A 16,821-nucleotide genomic window follows, 5' to 3' on the forward strand; every position below is an offset into this window, starting at 1 on the left:
AGGAACAGTAAGAAAATTAAAGTAGCCATTATTCTGGTGGTTGACCAAGATAAAACATGCAGAAATGCCCTTGAGGGTGTCCTTCCACTGGAGAAAACATTATAAAATGCCAACTAGGGTGGCTTCCCAGTGGAGAAAACAATGAAGGCCTTCAGAAGACATGATACAGGCCCTGCTGGATGCCCCTATGGTGGATAAAACATATTAAATGGCTCTTAGGGTAGCCTTCCAATGGAGACAACGTGATGCAGTGCCATATGGGTTGCCCTACATGCTCGACCTTTCAACGTGGACCTTTTGTCTTCCTTCACCATTTTCACTTCCTTTGACACAAAACATTCAAGTCCATCTTACTACCCAATAAAGGCAGCACTTTAAAAGTTGGCTCGAATCCTAAAGAGGAAGAAGTTGAGTTTGTGGCGAGCAATAAGTCAAAATCCATGTCACATTTGAATATTTTATTGGATAAACAAAAATAGTTTTGGTTTTTACAATTCAAACAAGGAAGTACAGTGAGAGAACACCGGGGAAAAGATAAGAGAAACAAAAACTACATGCAGAGAAATTCAACTCAGTTGATATCAAAGCAAACTTGAATTTTAATTATCACCTGCCTAAGTGCAGAATTTCACAGAATGGCCTCTGTAGAAACAAACCGTGACGAGTCCGTTTTTTTGGGGTACACAACGAGACTGCCACGGGATGCATCATGGTGTTGTCACTGAGCTAGTGAGGAGTTAAATATCTAAAGAGCTTTGGCAGCCAAACGAGATGGTCTGTCACATTAAGAGGCGCTCCTTCTATCTTTCATTAAAATATATTCAGTGGAACAAACTCAACAACTAGACAGACAAAGCAAGCGGTTTCAAAAAATCACCAAAAACATGAACACAACATTCTATATTATCATTAAAATAAAATGTCTTTACATTTTTTTTTAAAAGGAAAGAATTGGCATCACCCTTTAAACAGAGCATTTTAATATCTAGCCATAATCAAATACAGTTTTATACCACAACGGATATCCATCATCTGCAAAAGATGCTTGCGTGACAATAAAGCAGTGACTTATGACTCTTAACATGTCGCTTTACAAAAGTTCAGTTGTTCCGTATAGTATAGACCATTTCATTTGGAGCATTTTAACTAGTTAATAGGTGACGTTTGCTCTGTAGCATAATATACAAACTTGTGGAGTGACAATCTTCAAATAAATGTAATAAAATATATAATCCGATAACATCCACGCGGACACTTTGGTACTTTCTGTGCTTTGACTAAAGAGCACTTCTGCTCCGTCATTTAAAATACAATCAACTCACTTCAGTGATGACAAATTAACGTGTGATCCAGATAATGCCCTGGCTTCTACATTGGCATGAAATATAGTTTAAAGTTTGCTGTGCAAACAACTGCCAAAGAAAAAGAGGATTTTAATCTTGAATTCTTCTTTGAATAACTATTCTTTTTTTTTTTCCAAATCAAGAATCAGGAACTAAAAAATGTTGATGCAAGCGAAAAAGCTTGAAGGTGTTTCTCCTTGAGTGTTCGCATGAAGGAATGCATGACACAGTTCAAAACAGAAGCGTAAAGCCATGACGCTATCAAGTAAATGCGGTTGAGTTGCCTCGTCGCGGGCTGATGGTGGATCTGCGTAGCTTTGTGCGCCCTTCGTCTGACCTTGGAGGAACTCGCTGGTAGCAAGACCCGGCGAGGCCTCCCCCCCCCCTCACGTAATCTCTGTACTTGAGAGCTACATTTTCAGGAAGCACCTGAATTTCCTCTTCCTGTTCCTCTCCGTCAGCTGGCTCTTATTGGCGTGCACAAATTCAACAGCAAGCATAGTTGTGTACGACGCTTCACGCGCGTCTTCACATGCGAAGAGCACAAGATAAGATCGAGAGCGAAACTGGAGAGCTCAAGCCGTTCCAATTCCCCGGATCGCGTCTGAATTCAGCGTGAACCGGGCCTGAGTGAGCCCAGACACGACGTTATTTGTGTTCCAGAGTCCTTTCTTCTTCTTTTTTTTTTCTTTTTGTTTCGCTGTAGTAGTTTGTAAACGCCGCTGCCTTCCAGCTCGTGACCACAAGTGGCCGCCGCTACTCGGCCTTGTGGCAGTAAATGTCCTTCAGTGCTTTCAGCTCTTCAATCAGGGTCTTGTTTTGGTTTTCCAACACAGCCACGCGGTTTTCCAGACATTTCACGTACTCCTTCTTTTTCCTGCGGCACTCACGGGCTGCCTCCCTGGAGAGGAAAAGGAGGGAGGGCATGTTTAGAGTCACGATGATGAACATGTAATTCAGGCTTCAGAGAAACTGCAAGCTATGCATGAACAATTCTACTGTCCATATTCCTTTATCTGTTACGACTTGTCACTTTGGCAACCAAAATAGTGTGAGCAGACCGTTGACTTTCATTTCAGTGCATGAAGTTGTAAATCATTAAACACATGGTTGTAGATGGTAACTGGTGCATCTTTAGCAGCAAAACAACCAGATTTGAGAAATATGCAGCGACAGCAGGATGGAAAATAAGACTCACACATGTAAGCAGCGTAAATGCTCCTGTTTGTAATCTCATCTCAGCGACTGCATCTGTGAGTGCTTGCGCAACAAAAATGTCCTCCACGTTAGCATCTCTTGGCTCCTACCTGTTTTTCATCAGTCGGACCTCCCTCTTGCGGGTGACGTCTTCAGTGTGCTGCGGTTGGGGGTTCTGCATGGCTCCCGGGGACGCGGCCATCACGATGCTGTGAGCCAGGCCGGAGTTGGGCGAACGCAGCTGGTAGGCAGGTATGTCTCCTGTGGCAGCTGCAGGGGGGGACACACACAGAGGCATAAGGATTCAGTCAAAGTTGCCCATTTTCTCTTTTATAATTTATAATTTAACCATAAAATGACTTTTGTTCCCCAGATCTATTCAATCCCTCTGTGTGTTTCTTAACATTGACACCTTAAAAGCACAGTACACAGGAATGTTTTTCACCAGAGGATGTGAGGCAGCAACTTCCGCCACAAGCATTTATCCGCTCTCCTTCCTGCCTTAAAAGATGCATTTCCTGTGACCACGAGTGTCCTTTGAACAGGTGTTTGTTCTTATATGACCTGACTTGTTGGAGGGGAAAATGCTTCTATTTGTGTCTCAATCAGTGGTTATTCTCATGGAGGGGTAAGACACAAAGTTAGAGAGAGAGAGCTGAGGAAAGTAGTTGATTATTTTGTATCGTGTTTGTTATCGGGCAGCAATAAAGAGCTTTTGGAAAAATGTTTTTAATTTCAGAAGCAAAACCCTAGTCAGAATTGTAAAGCATGCAGTTCCTCCAAAGACCACTAGATGGCTCAAAATGAAACACACCAACTTCGCTTTTATACGTGCACGGTTTCATATTCTGCTCTTGAATTACTTCATGTGTGCACACAAATTAGTGGTTTGTTTAGATATGGGACGGTGAATCATGGACATATTCTGGACTGAGGATGTTAAACACCGTCGTGTTGTCTTTCACACCCCTTAAAGTTTTTAAAGTAAAGCGAAAAACATTCCTCAAAGTGAGCTGTTCATGCACATGTATCATTAATTCAAACACTTTCATGTCTCGTGCGCTCAAATGTCCACCGATGTTGTGTTTACCGGTGTGTGAGGCAGCGCGTGCCACCGATGACCAGCAGCTTATTGTCTTTGTCATTAAAGGTGAGACTGCCTGTTGAGAAAGAAGCAGCTGTCTGGATGCGGTTTGTGTTTGAGTTGACTCATCGATGAGATGACTCAACTGTTAACTGCTCTGCCTGCTGTCTCTCGCCATTTCAGTTTCTCTTCTGCACTTTGTTCCTGAGAAGTTGCTATCCCCCCTCCCCCCTCCTTTACACACACACACACACACACACACACACACACACACACACACACACACACACACAGCGCCTCTCTCTGTCATTGTGATAACAGAGTGACTCGCGCTGTGCTGACGTCAGTGTGTGCGTCTCACTCGCCCGTTTTGCATTCTCTCCTAACTGCCTGGCCTCTGTTCCAGGAAACTGGAGTGACGTCAAACCGACAAGTATCTCCCCCTCCCTCCCTCCTCCCTCCTCCCCCTCCCTGCCTGCCTGCCTGCCTGCCGTTCTGCCTGACAGCCAGTGGAGTGGGTTCAGAGAACAGACTGTTTGTGTTCTGTGCGAGCGTAAGAGCGGGATTCACACCGACAGGAACACAGTTGAGCAAACTAACCCGACGCCCGGTCGCGGCGCTTTTTCCTGTGGCGAAATGGGAAGCACAGCTGTCCGAGCTGCGGCGCGTGTTCTCTACAATTACACAACGCGTGAGGTCAAAGTGGTTTTAAGAATAAGTCATTTCAGAACTTCCCTCTCTGAAGGAGAGTTCTTGTATTGAGATCCTCCACAAATACCACAAAAAGCACATTCTCTTCACTCTGCTGCTGGTTTGCAGGTGGAACCTCACAAGTACTTTGAACCCTTCCTGGAAAACAGAACTGACCACCTACGTGCTACATGCAGAGTCAAAAGAAACACGTATGTGTGAGAGAAACTCTACCTGACTCCGTCTCATCCCCAGTAACAGCCATCTCTCGTTTCCAATAATCCAGCCCCACGACAGCAAGGCACCTCAGCACAGAAACACTCTTCTAGCCTTATTCCCCTCTTCTGCTTCTCAGGCTCTGTTTCTCCTTCTCTTGCTCTCTCCGCTTCAGAGTGGTCACTCTTCAACTTAGCAGCCCGATTACAATTACAGGCATTGACATCACAATGACATCACTCCTCCCCGCTGAAGTCAGTAAAACACCCTGGATTAGAGTTCCTCCCCCTCTCTCTCTCTCTCTCCCCCTCCCTCCCCCCGCTGCGGATCAGATGGTGAAGTAGAGAAACACAATGTGAGCCGGGCAGGCAGTGCAGGGAGGGAGGGAGGGAGGGAGGGAGGGAGCTGGTAGTGGAGGGGTTGTATTTTTAGAACTAGTGACGCAATTGGAGAGACGCTCGACAAACAAGAGGATATTGTGTCCCAAGTGGCTGTCGTGCAAACTGTTGAGCACCCTGATTGGAGTTCTTCTGTGTGTGTTTGCGTCTTTGAAGGCGGGAGGAGGGATGAATCAAGATAACTGCGTTGTAGTTCCTGTGTAAACGGTGTGATAACGCAATGCTGGAATGGTGCACGGACTTGCGTACTCTCCAATACCCAGATCAGCTTTGTTGGCTGCTTCAGGGGCATTTCGGATACCGGAGCGACTCTGAGCTCAAGTGACGTGAGACAGAGGCGCCGCTTTAACGCCGGTGCTCCGCTGACTCACTGAGCTTTGCCGCCACATTTCAAAGAGCGGCGTCCATCAGGTTTACATGTTTCCTGTTTGCTTTGCTGCAGTCGATTGCTGCATTTTGATCAGGTTACAGCTTCGTCGTTATCAGCTGAGAATTGTTCTCAATAGTTTGATTGTTGGTCTCCATGGAGATCGATCGGAAAAGGTGATTCTGGATTGAAAAGTTTTCCTTGTCCAGTCATTGGCTGTAACCGATATTAAGACTGGATTTTGGTGCTCTAAAAAGTGTTAACTAGGCATGCGGCGTAGTGAAAAAACGCTTAGTCCAAGCCCTACAACGGTAAAACCCTGCTGTTTATTCTGGCGTCATGTCAGCTAAAATGACACATCAGGCAATAATAACAAATGGCCAACAGTCATAGTCAGCCAGGTGGGTGTGAGCTGCCACAGCAGGAAAAAAAGGAATGCTAACAGCTAATGCTGTAAATGGCATCAGTGCATTTGATCACAACGCAAAACCACCACAGCTGATGTGAAGATGCTGCCAAAGAAACATATATGCTACAAGTAAACCACTGCAGGTGAAGACTCAAGGCCTTCCCACAACGGGGAGTGTGATTCGTGCCATTCATTTGCACGTCAACATATTGAAACTGTTGTTTTTGTCAGGAGCACTTTTACACAAAATGCTAATATTAGCCTTTATCGGTGATAAAGTGGCGTCATTTTGGGCTTTTGCAGCATTTAGAAAGGCGTCGATCAGTTACTGTATTGTACAACAACCACAATGGCAAACTTTTTATTCCTTTCAACCTTGACAAAGGCTACGCAGACCAGTTCCACTCCTTCTGTCCTCACCTTTCACAATAAAAGCCCTAGTCATACACACCGTCTTACTGGCTACCACAAGGAAGTCAAATTCACTTACAGCATTTCAATAAAAGGAAACTCAATCTTGCTTACCGTAGCCTGAGCTACACAACAGTTTATCTCAGACCGACTTCCTGACACTGCTCTGGGCCAAAAGGATCCTGGGTAGTTGGTCTTCTGTCAGCGCAAATCTTTTCCAACCTTTTTATACCTGTCACCAATGTGCATCGCTGCCGGTATGAAAAGTTTTGTCGTTTGCATTTTCACGCCATTTATTCGACACACCCCCGGTATCCGGTCATGCCCTTTACATTAAAAAGTACCTTAACTGTTCATTTCAATTGTATTTTTAAGTTCAAGCTAGTCGTTTTAATGCAAAACAAAATAAAGACTTGAATAATGCACTGATTGACCTCCATTCTTAAGCTCTTAAGAGGAACAAACAGATAAAAAAGATGACAAGGATTTGTCTGCTTCTCCTTAACAGTAAAGCACAAACTGCTTCTTTAAAATGTATGTTACTGTAGTAAAGATATACCACCTCGTCTTGCTGGTTTCTCTTCTATGTCCTTGTCCCCACCCTTATCTGAGATCTGCCAGTAAAACAGTCACCATGAATGAGTCTGTCACATCTGAATGAACATAAGCAGTGTCAGCTGCAGCAGAGAGGACTGAGAAGCAGATCGGAGTGTCAAATATCCAGCAGAGACTCCAGAACAAAGAAGGACCAAAGGTCTCATATACACTCTTATTCCAGTATTATTCTGAATATGATGATATTCTGAATTTGATAATATGGGTCATGTCAACATTATATTCTGTTTGGAAATTTTAATTAGACATCTATATGCCGCATTCGCAATATGCGTCTCAATTGGGGTACTGTGCGTTGAACACAAACCAGCCTGACAATAGTTTGCAAAGTTGGAAATAAATGGCCAAAAGAAAAGCCCACATTTCTGGATTTCTTGGATATCAACAGGTTTTGGGATATTCACAAATAAAACCTCCTCTAAAAAGTGGTTGAATGGATGAACGAGAGAAGCTCACACATCCAAAATCCGCTGACCGGTGGAAAACACAGTGACACAGAGTGACAAGCAGCTCCACTGTTCCACTTTTCAATGTTTTGATGTGATAAACGACATTTATGGGCATGAATATTCATTTTCACAGCCGTGCAAACAGCTTATGAGGAATATTGTCTTTTTCGGAATAAAGACAGATTTCTAGAAAGGTGGCAGCGAGGGTCTGACTGGACATTGTTTCTGAAGAGAAGCAGAGTGGAAGTTTTAAAAGTCGCAGCAGAACGGTGACTTTAAATGCATTTAAAAAAAACAACAACTAAAAAAACAAATCCCCTAACTTCAAACATAGCAACATTGAAACTTCCATCTTAGGTCCTTCAAAATAAAAGTGTACATGGATCACAAACTATGACTACCCGCCACATTCACACAGCGACGTTGGCTTCCAAATACTAAAGTTGAGTTCAGCGCTCGAGTAGTGGTTAAGCAGAGAGCACAACCTCAACAGTTCTGGGGAACTCCCTGAGAGGAACTGCCCACTGGGTCGCTCCCTCCAGAACTCAGTTGAACCCTACCTTGGACGAGCACCTGTCCTCCCTGGATGTAGAACTGCTGTTCTCCGGGTTGAGCTGCACACTGCAGGATGGCGGCTCCAGGCTGCGGGGCGGGGGAACCGGCCACCGTCGCCGTCTGAGCCCCCTGAAAGGCTTCGAATCCAGGGCTGGTCAACTGCATGGCTCTCCCCTGAGAGATCGCAACTGTGTGGGATCAAAGGTCATACACAGAAAATGTGAGATGACTGATAATTGATGGATGGACATCATGGTTAAATCTTTAGTAAACACAAATTGGTCAACAGTATAGAATGTTTCAACAGAGCGAGGCAACAGTTTGGATCCATGTATACGTCCTCTCAGCAAATGTCAATCACAAACACTGCAATAGGAAACAAACTGGGATATATTTGGGATGTTAACTGTGAACTGGTCTGCAAGACTAAGACGTAGAGTCACAAGGCTCAAAGTGACGTCCCTGCACCGTTAATTAACAGCATATATAGCAACGAGGATCCGGATTTCTGTTCCCGATTGACGCAACAAAGCTTTTTCAATACAAGAGAGCTTGGGTTTGTGCTTCTGGTTGTTCTCCATGGCAACAGCACTAAGGCTCTCGGGTACTGTTGTATTTCAAGCCAATTACCACGTTTAACTGATAGTCAATGTGATGAAGCCCACACTGCTACACTATAAAGTAAATGACGTATTTACATGGACACAATTATGTGATGTCGTAGGGGGAGAAACTACAACATTTGTATTTGTATGTACTGACTATATTGTCCTGAGCTGGTCTGGTAGATGGAGGTCGGCACTGATGCCGAGGCATCACCAGAGACCGGCACCACGTCCTCCTCCTCATCCTCTTCCTCATCATCCTCATCCTCCTCGTCAGTCTTCTCTTCATCGATTTTAGGAACTGCCGGCGAATCCGACGAAAGTTCATTCAGTATTTTTCTGCAGAAGAAGAGGGTTCCTTAAAAGTGATTCCACACAGACAGTTCAACATATAGTCCTAGATCCAATCTATCCTATAAATACATACAAAAATTAAAACAAAAGGTTTATATTTAGTACATAAACACATACAGTTGGACATCCAAAGGGAAAAGAATGAACTCTTCAAACTCTTCGGGGCTGGATCCTCCAATATTGTTTAATTATAACCATCTTATTAAACCCGTTTATTCCACTTATTGTTGTGCTTGATTTCAGATTCTCATAATTGTTCTAAAATGCTGTTTCCATTTGGCTTCCGGTTGATCAAATAAAGGTGGAGCAGGTTTGAACCAGCTCCTTGCTATAGAGTAGATATCTGTCTATTTCTCATGGGAGTTTAATGTTGACGTCTTCTCACCGATAAGACGGACGCCTGGAGAGAAGCACCCGTCTCTTCTGGGCGTCTGTGACTGACTCGCCATCCTCCAGCTCCGCTACAGTGGCGATCTGTAGAAAACAACCGGCACTTCACAGTCAAATTAAAAATGTGAGTCATCCATAATGTTATTTTTTTTTTATTTTTTGGGGAATTTGTTTCTGAACGTTACTCTTGTGGGGGTGCTGCTTTCCACGCACGCACTGTTGTGACTAAACTGGGAGGATGAGGTCAAAGAAGTAATGTTTATCTCCTCAACCCATTACACGTCTCAAAAGAGTCTTTACACATTTCCATGTACATTTGTGAATGTGCACTACTTTCTCCAAGCATTTTTTTATTGCAGCACAAATCAACAATTTTCCATTTTACAAACCAAAATAGTGTTGTTGGAAGGATAACAAACTTGACCTGGTTTATGTGTCATCAATCGGGCTCTATGACTCACGCTGGGACGGAATGGTTCTGTTATCAACACAAAGTCTTGATGAGTCCGATTTGATCCAGGTTAAACGTGGCCGTGTCTATTACGCTCACAAAGCAAAGGTATTTCAAACCTGGCTAAATCATTTCATGTGTCACACTGTTTTCAACTTGAATCTGACTCCAGATTTTTGCTGAAGCAATAATAAAACGCTTCACCAACGAGCTCAGCCAGAATCATGCCTTGACAATCAGTGACACAGGATATTTACTGAAATGAAATACGGAGCGCTTTGAAATCAGTCAACAAAACCGCGCTGTGGTTGACGTCGGCTGTTCCTCTGTGCACTTCACAGGTTTGATCTCCTTCCTGACCTATTTCCTAGTAAAGATAAGTTTCATGAAATGACGAAGTAACTTGTGCTTTGCAACTCGAGCCGCGCATGTAAGAAAACCTGCTGCAACCTTTACTCTGAGCCAGCGTGAGGGGAGGATTATTTCATTTCCCATATACACACCGTTTTCAAGTCTGTGAATCTACACCACACTATTGAGTGAAACGATCCCAATTGGACTTGAGGCCAGAGTCACACAGCTTCTCTGCGTCTACAGCTGGCAGAGCTGGCTCCTCGTGGTCAGGCATGACAACAACGTCTCCTGAATGTGAAGGTTAGACTGATGAGCTTAAACCTCAGCTCCCACTGCTCACATCAATCCTATTAACAGATGCACTGCATTAGACCACAGGCACTCCAGAGTAGCTACACATGGCACCCGAATCCCCATTCACCAACACTCGTACTCTGACATCACAACTCCATTTTTGTTAAAAAAAAAATATATATTTTTAGACTTGACTTAGACTTGATGTCGGATAAAGTGTCCTGACTGGACACTTTATCCGACAGATTGACTGTGAGATGTCTTTAACAACTTGAGACTTGCCCTGAAAGATTGGACTTGAATGGCCTGAGAAATTACTTGGACTTGTCTTCAATGACTTGAGACTCAACTTGAGGCTTTCTCTGACAGATCTGACTTGGTCATGTCTTGAATTAACTGTAGCTTGCTCGGACATGTTTTAAACTCGACTTGGACTCGTCTTGAATGACTGGAAACTTGGACGAGACAACTGATTTGGACTCCAAAGGACTTAAAAAAGACAACCTGTTGATACTGATCGTTGTATTCATACATCCTGTCAGTGGAAATGTTCAATATCTTACAGACAGAGTTCAGTTTTAGAAAAAGAGAGGCCGTCGTGCTCTCACCTGCACTGTCTGGACCTGCGGTGACTGTATGACGGAGGTCTGAGGGGTCTGGATGACTCCTTGGACCTGAACCGTCTGACCGTCACACAGCTGGACGACGGTCACACCAGGAGACTCCGCCGACACCTGCCGCCACAAATCAGACACCGACACGGCAAAATGCACAGATGTAAAAAAAAAAATAATAACTTGGAAGCAATAACGGTATGTGTGGAGTAATCTTCAGTCGAACATCGTAGATTGGTCTCAACATCATGTTCATCATGAACAAGTGCATATCGCTGGACACTTTCTCAAAAACTTTGTGAGCGTGTGTGTGAGAGTGTGTGTGCGTGTGTGTAGGTGTGTGTGTGTATGTGCGCGCGTGTGTGTGTGTGTGTGTGTGTGTGTGTGTGTGTGTACCTGAGGAAGGGCTGAAGTATCTGGACTGTCTTCACTCTGGTTCTCCTCTCCACCCGTCACTGACTGGTTTAAACTGCTGTCCAGCTGAGGTGAGACTGAGGTATCCATGGTCAGTCAACTAGACACACAGACAGATTATTAATACTGACAAAGGACTTCCTGATATTTTCTCCTCCAACACCAACAGCAAAGATCTCAAGTTGTATTGTATTTTCACACGATACCAAACTTGAAACTAGTCAGACATGGTATTTAACTAGTCGGTTACTTGGTGTTATTACATTCAAGGCCAATGCAAAGATGCAAATAAATGCAAATTGAGTGTTGAGATTCTCCTTCTGTCATCACTGATGTCTTGACTTTGTTGAAACGCTCTCCATTATGACCATATATACGTGTGTAGGAATGTATGTGTATAAACCGCGGACTGTAAACAACAAGGTCGCTGTCTTATTGATGTCTAGATGACATCATTTTGAGTGTTTTAATTGAGCAGCTAGCATAGCCTAGCACTGATCAATGTGAACTCCATTCAGAAAACTGTCGTCTTGCAGACAGACCTGACAAAGCATGACTTTAGACTTTTAAAAAATCTGCATTATTATGTAGTTATTCAGCATTGTTGTAATCCATTTATAGCAAGTAAATCAAAGCAACAAAAGCTTATTTGGGGTTTATAACACAGTAGTAAACCAGCCGACATGTTGCTATAGATACGGTGAAAACAGCTCAGTAAAATCAACAGAGCGCCTTCAGTGGATGTTATATGTTGGCTTTCCAGTATGTCTGTGACTTTCACAACATGTACATGGAGACATCATCCTCCGCCTGCAGGAACCACAAAATGAAAATGTTGTAAAAATGTGTGTATATCTTAATATACACATCTCCAGATACAGAGATATCAGTGAAGTTGAAGGCCTGAGGATCATAAAGACCTGATTGACGTCAATAACCAGCATCACAGTCACCAGCGGCTCATACTCTTTTCACAAGGGACCCTCGTGTATAACTACAGGGCCCAGGGCCAGGGTTTGATAAAGATTTGTTCCGAGCACTTATCAAATATGAAATCAAAGAGATAAAAATGTTACTAAAGCGTAATGCAACTGTCCTTCAGGCCCTGGAAATCCCCAAAATGTAAAAGAAGCACAGCAGTGTGGAAGCAGGGGCCAACGTATACACTCATTTTCAAATGGTCCTTTCAACTTAATTAAAGCAGTTTCAAATGATCAAGTGGAACAAACTCATTATTCAAAGAATGTATTGACTTCCGTATTTTTACTATCCTTATACAAAGTGAAAATAAAGCTATGCTATGACTTCCCCAATGTTTCATTTTAACTTTCATTTCATTAACGCAATTTAGAAATAATGAAAGCATATGTCAAGGATTTTTTTAGAACAAAAATTGAAGCGTTGATATTTTTCGTGAATGGCATATTTTATTTTGAAGATCCACCTTTCACTTCCGACATCCATCACTCCGTCAGACTTGACGCAGCTCTGTAAACTTAAACAGAGAGAAGCTGCTGCAGCTACCGGAGCCCACCGAGAACCGTTTTTTGACTCCATGTTGTTCGGCTAATTCATCCGCCTGTTCCCCAAAGCAAAGTTGTAATGAAAGCTTTGGCAGCGCGGACGTGTTTGCACAGAGTCCCCCGACTCTGGCCGACTGACGCTGAGCAAAAATGTGACAGCTTTGCAGTGACTTACCGAAGTTTTACGTAGTCTGACTCGTGACTAATTACCGCATGGGTTGACGGCCTGCGCCTTCGCTCACGTAGTTTCACGTCAGCGCTGACGACGCTGTGCCGAAAATGTCGACCGACGAGTCGGTTTAACATCGAAGAGTGTCTAGGTGGAGCGAGATGATGTACTTCCACCTACTTCCGTGTTCGCTACGCACGGCGCGAACAACGTTTTTCTCGCTGAATATTTTTAAAAGAGCAATAAGTAAGAATTATATAGCTGCATAGGACAAACTCGTTGAATATATTAAAACGTATTGACACGTTGTTTTTTTAAATACCGTTTCTATTTACTATTTACTCTATTTTCTATTGTACCAAACTGCGTTGTTTACATAGGCATTGATCAGCAGGCCTACATGAAGTTCAACTCAACTGCAAAAATGTGTACTTATAAATAAAATAAAAAAATACGGATATTCAGTTCACTGTAAGTCGATATACATGTGGATATTAAATTACATTACGTTACATCAATGTCACAACATATCTATAAAACAAAAAATAGGACATTTTATAGCTAAATGAGCAACGCAATGACAATTTAAACAGCGAAACGTGGGTCAAACTGGCAATGATCTCATTTAGACGATAGATATAATTTAACGGACAAAATAATTTGGATATTTTCAGTGTTTCGCTGTGGTGAGTCAGATGTCTACGGATCAGAGTAACGCTGCCATCTACTGGCGGTAAAAGGGGACAACACTTTAAAAAGCAGACGTGCAACAGGGTCCATTTATCCATTACATGATATTTTATTTTAAGTTTTTCGTTTTTACAGAAACAATAGTAGGCTAAGTGTGGACATGTAGAACAAGTCTAAATCTCAGCAGTAAACATTAATGATGTTATACCCAACATAGGCCTATAGGACATTTTTGATGCATAGGCCTATTTGTTTGCCATAAACAATCAAAGAGTACCGGATCTGTACTTCTGAAGGATGCGTTGGTGAAGGAAGGTTTGTTTCGTAGAGCCTTTAATTAAACAACAGCCTATCCTCATCAGCATGACTGAATTAAACATTTCTAATTTAAATCTTCCAAAAGTATACATAAACCACATAGTCCAAATTATATTACATTATAATATTATATTACATTATTATATTATATACTATATTACACATGTTTTTTTTTTTTCTAATTCCATGCTCCCTATGTTTAATTTGACTCTCATATAAAAGTGTGTACTGTTCTGGACTCGCTGAATGTGTTCACACCAGAGCCTCCATCTGTCCCGGTGCATGCCAGAAGAGGTCGCACTGTTCAAACACTGTCCCTGCTGCTTTCAAAGAGCACTGCTCTGCATGGCCGAGTCCCTCCCTTCATCTCTGCCAGCGTGAAGGAAAAAGTGCCTAATTCAGCAATAAGTGAATGCAGTGTTTTCAAGTGCTGTTTTGTATATTGCAAGAGGATAATATGCATAGTAAATGACATATTTTGTACATTTTAAAATGCATGAAAGACTATCTTCAGTTTTATTTAGAAAAAATGTTCTTTCATTCTCTTTCAACGTAAAACGTGTAACTTTTCATACATTTTCCTCTTGTATTCTCAATTGTCATTTGTTCTTAAAGCAACTTCCACGATATATTACTTCCCCCCCCCCCCTTCCTCCTCATCCTCCTCCTTCACCTGCTTGGCCTGAGCTGCGGTCCGAGGATGGATGCTCCAGATGGTCACGCACCATCAGCAGAAGGGGGACCCTCGGGGGGGCACAAAGGCCTGACAGCAGGGAGCCACATGACCCAGGCCAGACAGCTCTTTAGCACAAAATTAGCCTGGGATGAACGCGTAACACAATTGCATGCTGCTAATACCATCAAAGACCTATTTGGGCGTCTGTTGTGCCCTTTGCAGCTTAACTGACCTAATTTGTAAAATTTCACAGTCCTTTCAGGCAAAATGAGATTTAAAAAGGCCCAGAGGTCAAGCTGCTACAACTTCCCCCTCACTCACATACAATCATAACAGCCTGAGTTATTACTGATGTAACGAGTCTGCACTAAAGCTATGATGATTTGTTGATCTGACTTGTGTATTTCTTGCAGTATGACTCAGACCAAGAAGGAGGCTACAGGGGCATGAGGGACATTATAGGCTTGTGTCCCTCAGGGGTCATAGGTGTGTCAGAGGTGACTTGCCCTTCTATTTTAAATGTCCCTGCTGATCCGTTAGATAAATTTGATTCCTCATTCAAGCTTGGGTCCTACCAGAGCTGGAAGCCTGCCCTGAGGGTTCTTCAGTATCTTAGCTGTTCCTAGGACTGTGGTCTTCTGGACAGAGATCTAAATATTGATCCTGGACTCTGCTGGAGCCACTGTGCCAGTTTGAGGGTTACAGTCCACCTCCGATCACCACTGGAACCACTGATGTCTTTACTCTCCACATCTTCAGCCCTCAGTGTTTTCATTCTCAAACAACTTTGGAGGTGTCTTCGATTTTGACCTTTGGACTTCCAGCCCATAATACTCACAGATGTTCCTCTACATTGTGCCAGCCACTTGAATTATGGCTCTCCATGTCCGCCGTACCAGCCTGTATCTTACACCCTGCTTTTATCTGCTGGACTGTCTCAGGGGCATCTTTGCACAGCCTGCACCTGGGGTCCTGTCTGGTGTGGCAGACCCGGGTCTACACCTGGGGTCCTGTCTGGTGTGGTAGACCCGGGTCTACACCTGGGGTCCTGTCTGGTGTGGTAGACCCGGGTCTACACCTGGGGTCCTGTCTGGTGTGGCAGACCCGGGTCTACACCTGGGGTCCTGTCTGGTGTGGTAGACCCGGGTCTACACCTGGGGTCCTGTCTGGTGTGGCAGACCCGGGTCTACACCTGGGGTCCTGTCTGGTGTGGTAGACCCCGGTCTACACCTGGGGTCCTGTCTGGTGTGGTAGACCCCGGTCTACACCTGGGGTCCTGTCTGACCCCGACCTCTATTGATCTTTACTCAGTGCCTGTTCTTGAGCTGCCAGGATTAGTGCCTCCGTGCTCTCCTTCAGACCAGCCTTTTCTAGCCTCTGGTAGGATTTCTTCTTATCACTTCTTCTATCTGTTCTCCTCCTCCTCCTCCTCCTCCTCCTCCTCCTCCTCCTCCTCCTATCATCACCACCAGAGGTCACTACTGATTTAAATATGCCAGACACAAATGTCATATAATCTCATGGATAGATATTAGACAGTAAGACAGTGATTTTAATTTTTAAACATGTATATGATTTCAATTATTTGGATGGGTGAGTGAATACTTATCATATCACGTAGTATGCTTTGGAAAAAACATTAAGTGGCACCTCTTCTTTTCTTGTGTTAAAGCTCAAATTCAATATGAAAATAAAATATTATAAATATATGACAAAGCAAATACAACAATGTTTTTTTAGTTTGTACAAATTCCTAATTTTGTGTCGCTTCAAGCCGTGGATTTCTCCTCTTGGAGTAAAACAGGTAATACATCGTGTTTCCTTGAGTTAAACTTTGCCTTTGGGGAAATTACATTTCCTTTGATGTGTCAGTTTGTTAAAAGATTCTTGTTTCTTCTTCGGCCACTTCTCTGTCACCACTCTATCAAAACAATCAGTGACCAAAGTAGTTCTGACCTTTGACCTTGCTCCATCCCTCCTATTGCTTATAATGTATAAAACTGAAGCACATTCTACTGTAACGGTACCTCACCTACTCCTCACCACTACTGTAAAAATAGCCATTCTATTACTCGATTTCTGTTTCCTCCTGTGAAAACCACTGCGAACAAGTGCTCATATTGTCCAAAGTTGAGGCTGTCTAACAGCTGAGGCTGTGGTTGGTGGCCTGTGAGCGCTCCAGCTGTGTTAAGAGTTAAAATAGTCTCACACAGCTGCATGCTGGCATTAAATGGT

At 43.4% G+C, this 16,821-nt stretch overlaps 1 protein-coding gene across 1 annotated transcript; it reads right to left on the bottom strand.

Moving 5' to 3' along the window:
- Positions 1 to 443: 443 nt before the first annotated feature.
- On the bottom strand, positions 444 to 13,038 carry LOC311011868 (cAMP-responsive element modulator-like). Its single transcript, XM_084007051.1, has 8 exons — positions 12,909 to 13,038; positions 11,193 to 11,310; positions 10,791 to 10,916; positions 9,079 to 9,167; positions 8,497 to 8,678; positions 7,740 to 7,922; positions 2,651 to 2,810; positions 444 to 2,244 (listed from the first exon to the last, which is right to left on the bottom strand). The coding sequence occupies exons 2-8, from the start codon at positions 11,298 to 11,300 to the stop codon at positions 2,100 to 2,102; spliced, it is 993 nt and encodes a 330-aa protein (XP_083863177.1). The 5' UTR covers positions 11,301 to 11,310; positions 12,909 to 13,038; the 3' UTR covers positions 444 to 2,099.
- Between the last annotated feature and the right edge of the window lie 3,783 nt (positions 13,039 to 16,821).

The sequence above is a fragment of the Eutrigla gurnardus genome (assembly GCF_963514095.1).
Source record: "Eutrigla gurnardus genome assembly, chromosome: 4".
Classification (NCBI taxonomy): Eukaryota; Metazoa; Chordata; class Actinopteri; order Perciformes; family Triglidae; genus Eutrigla; species Eutrigla gurnardus.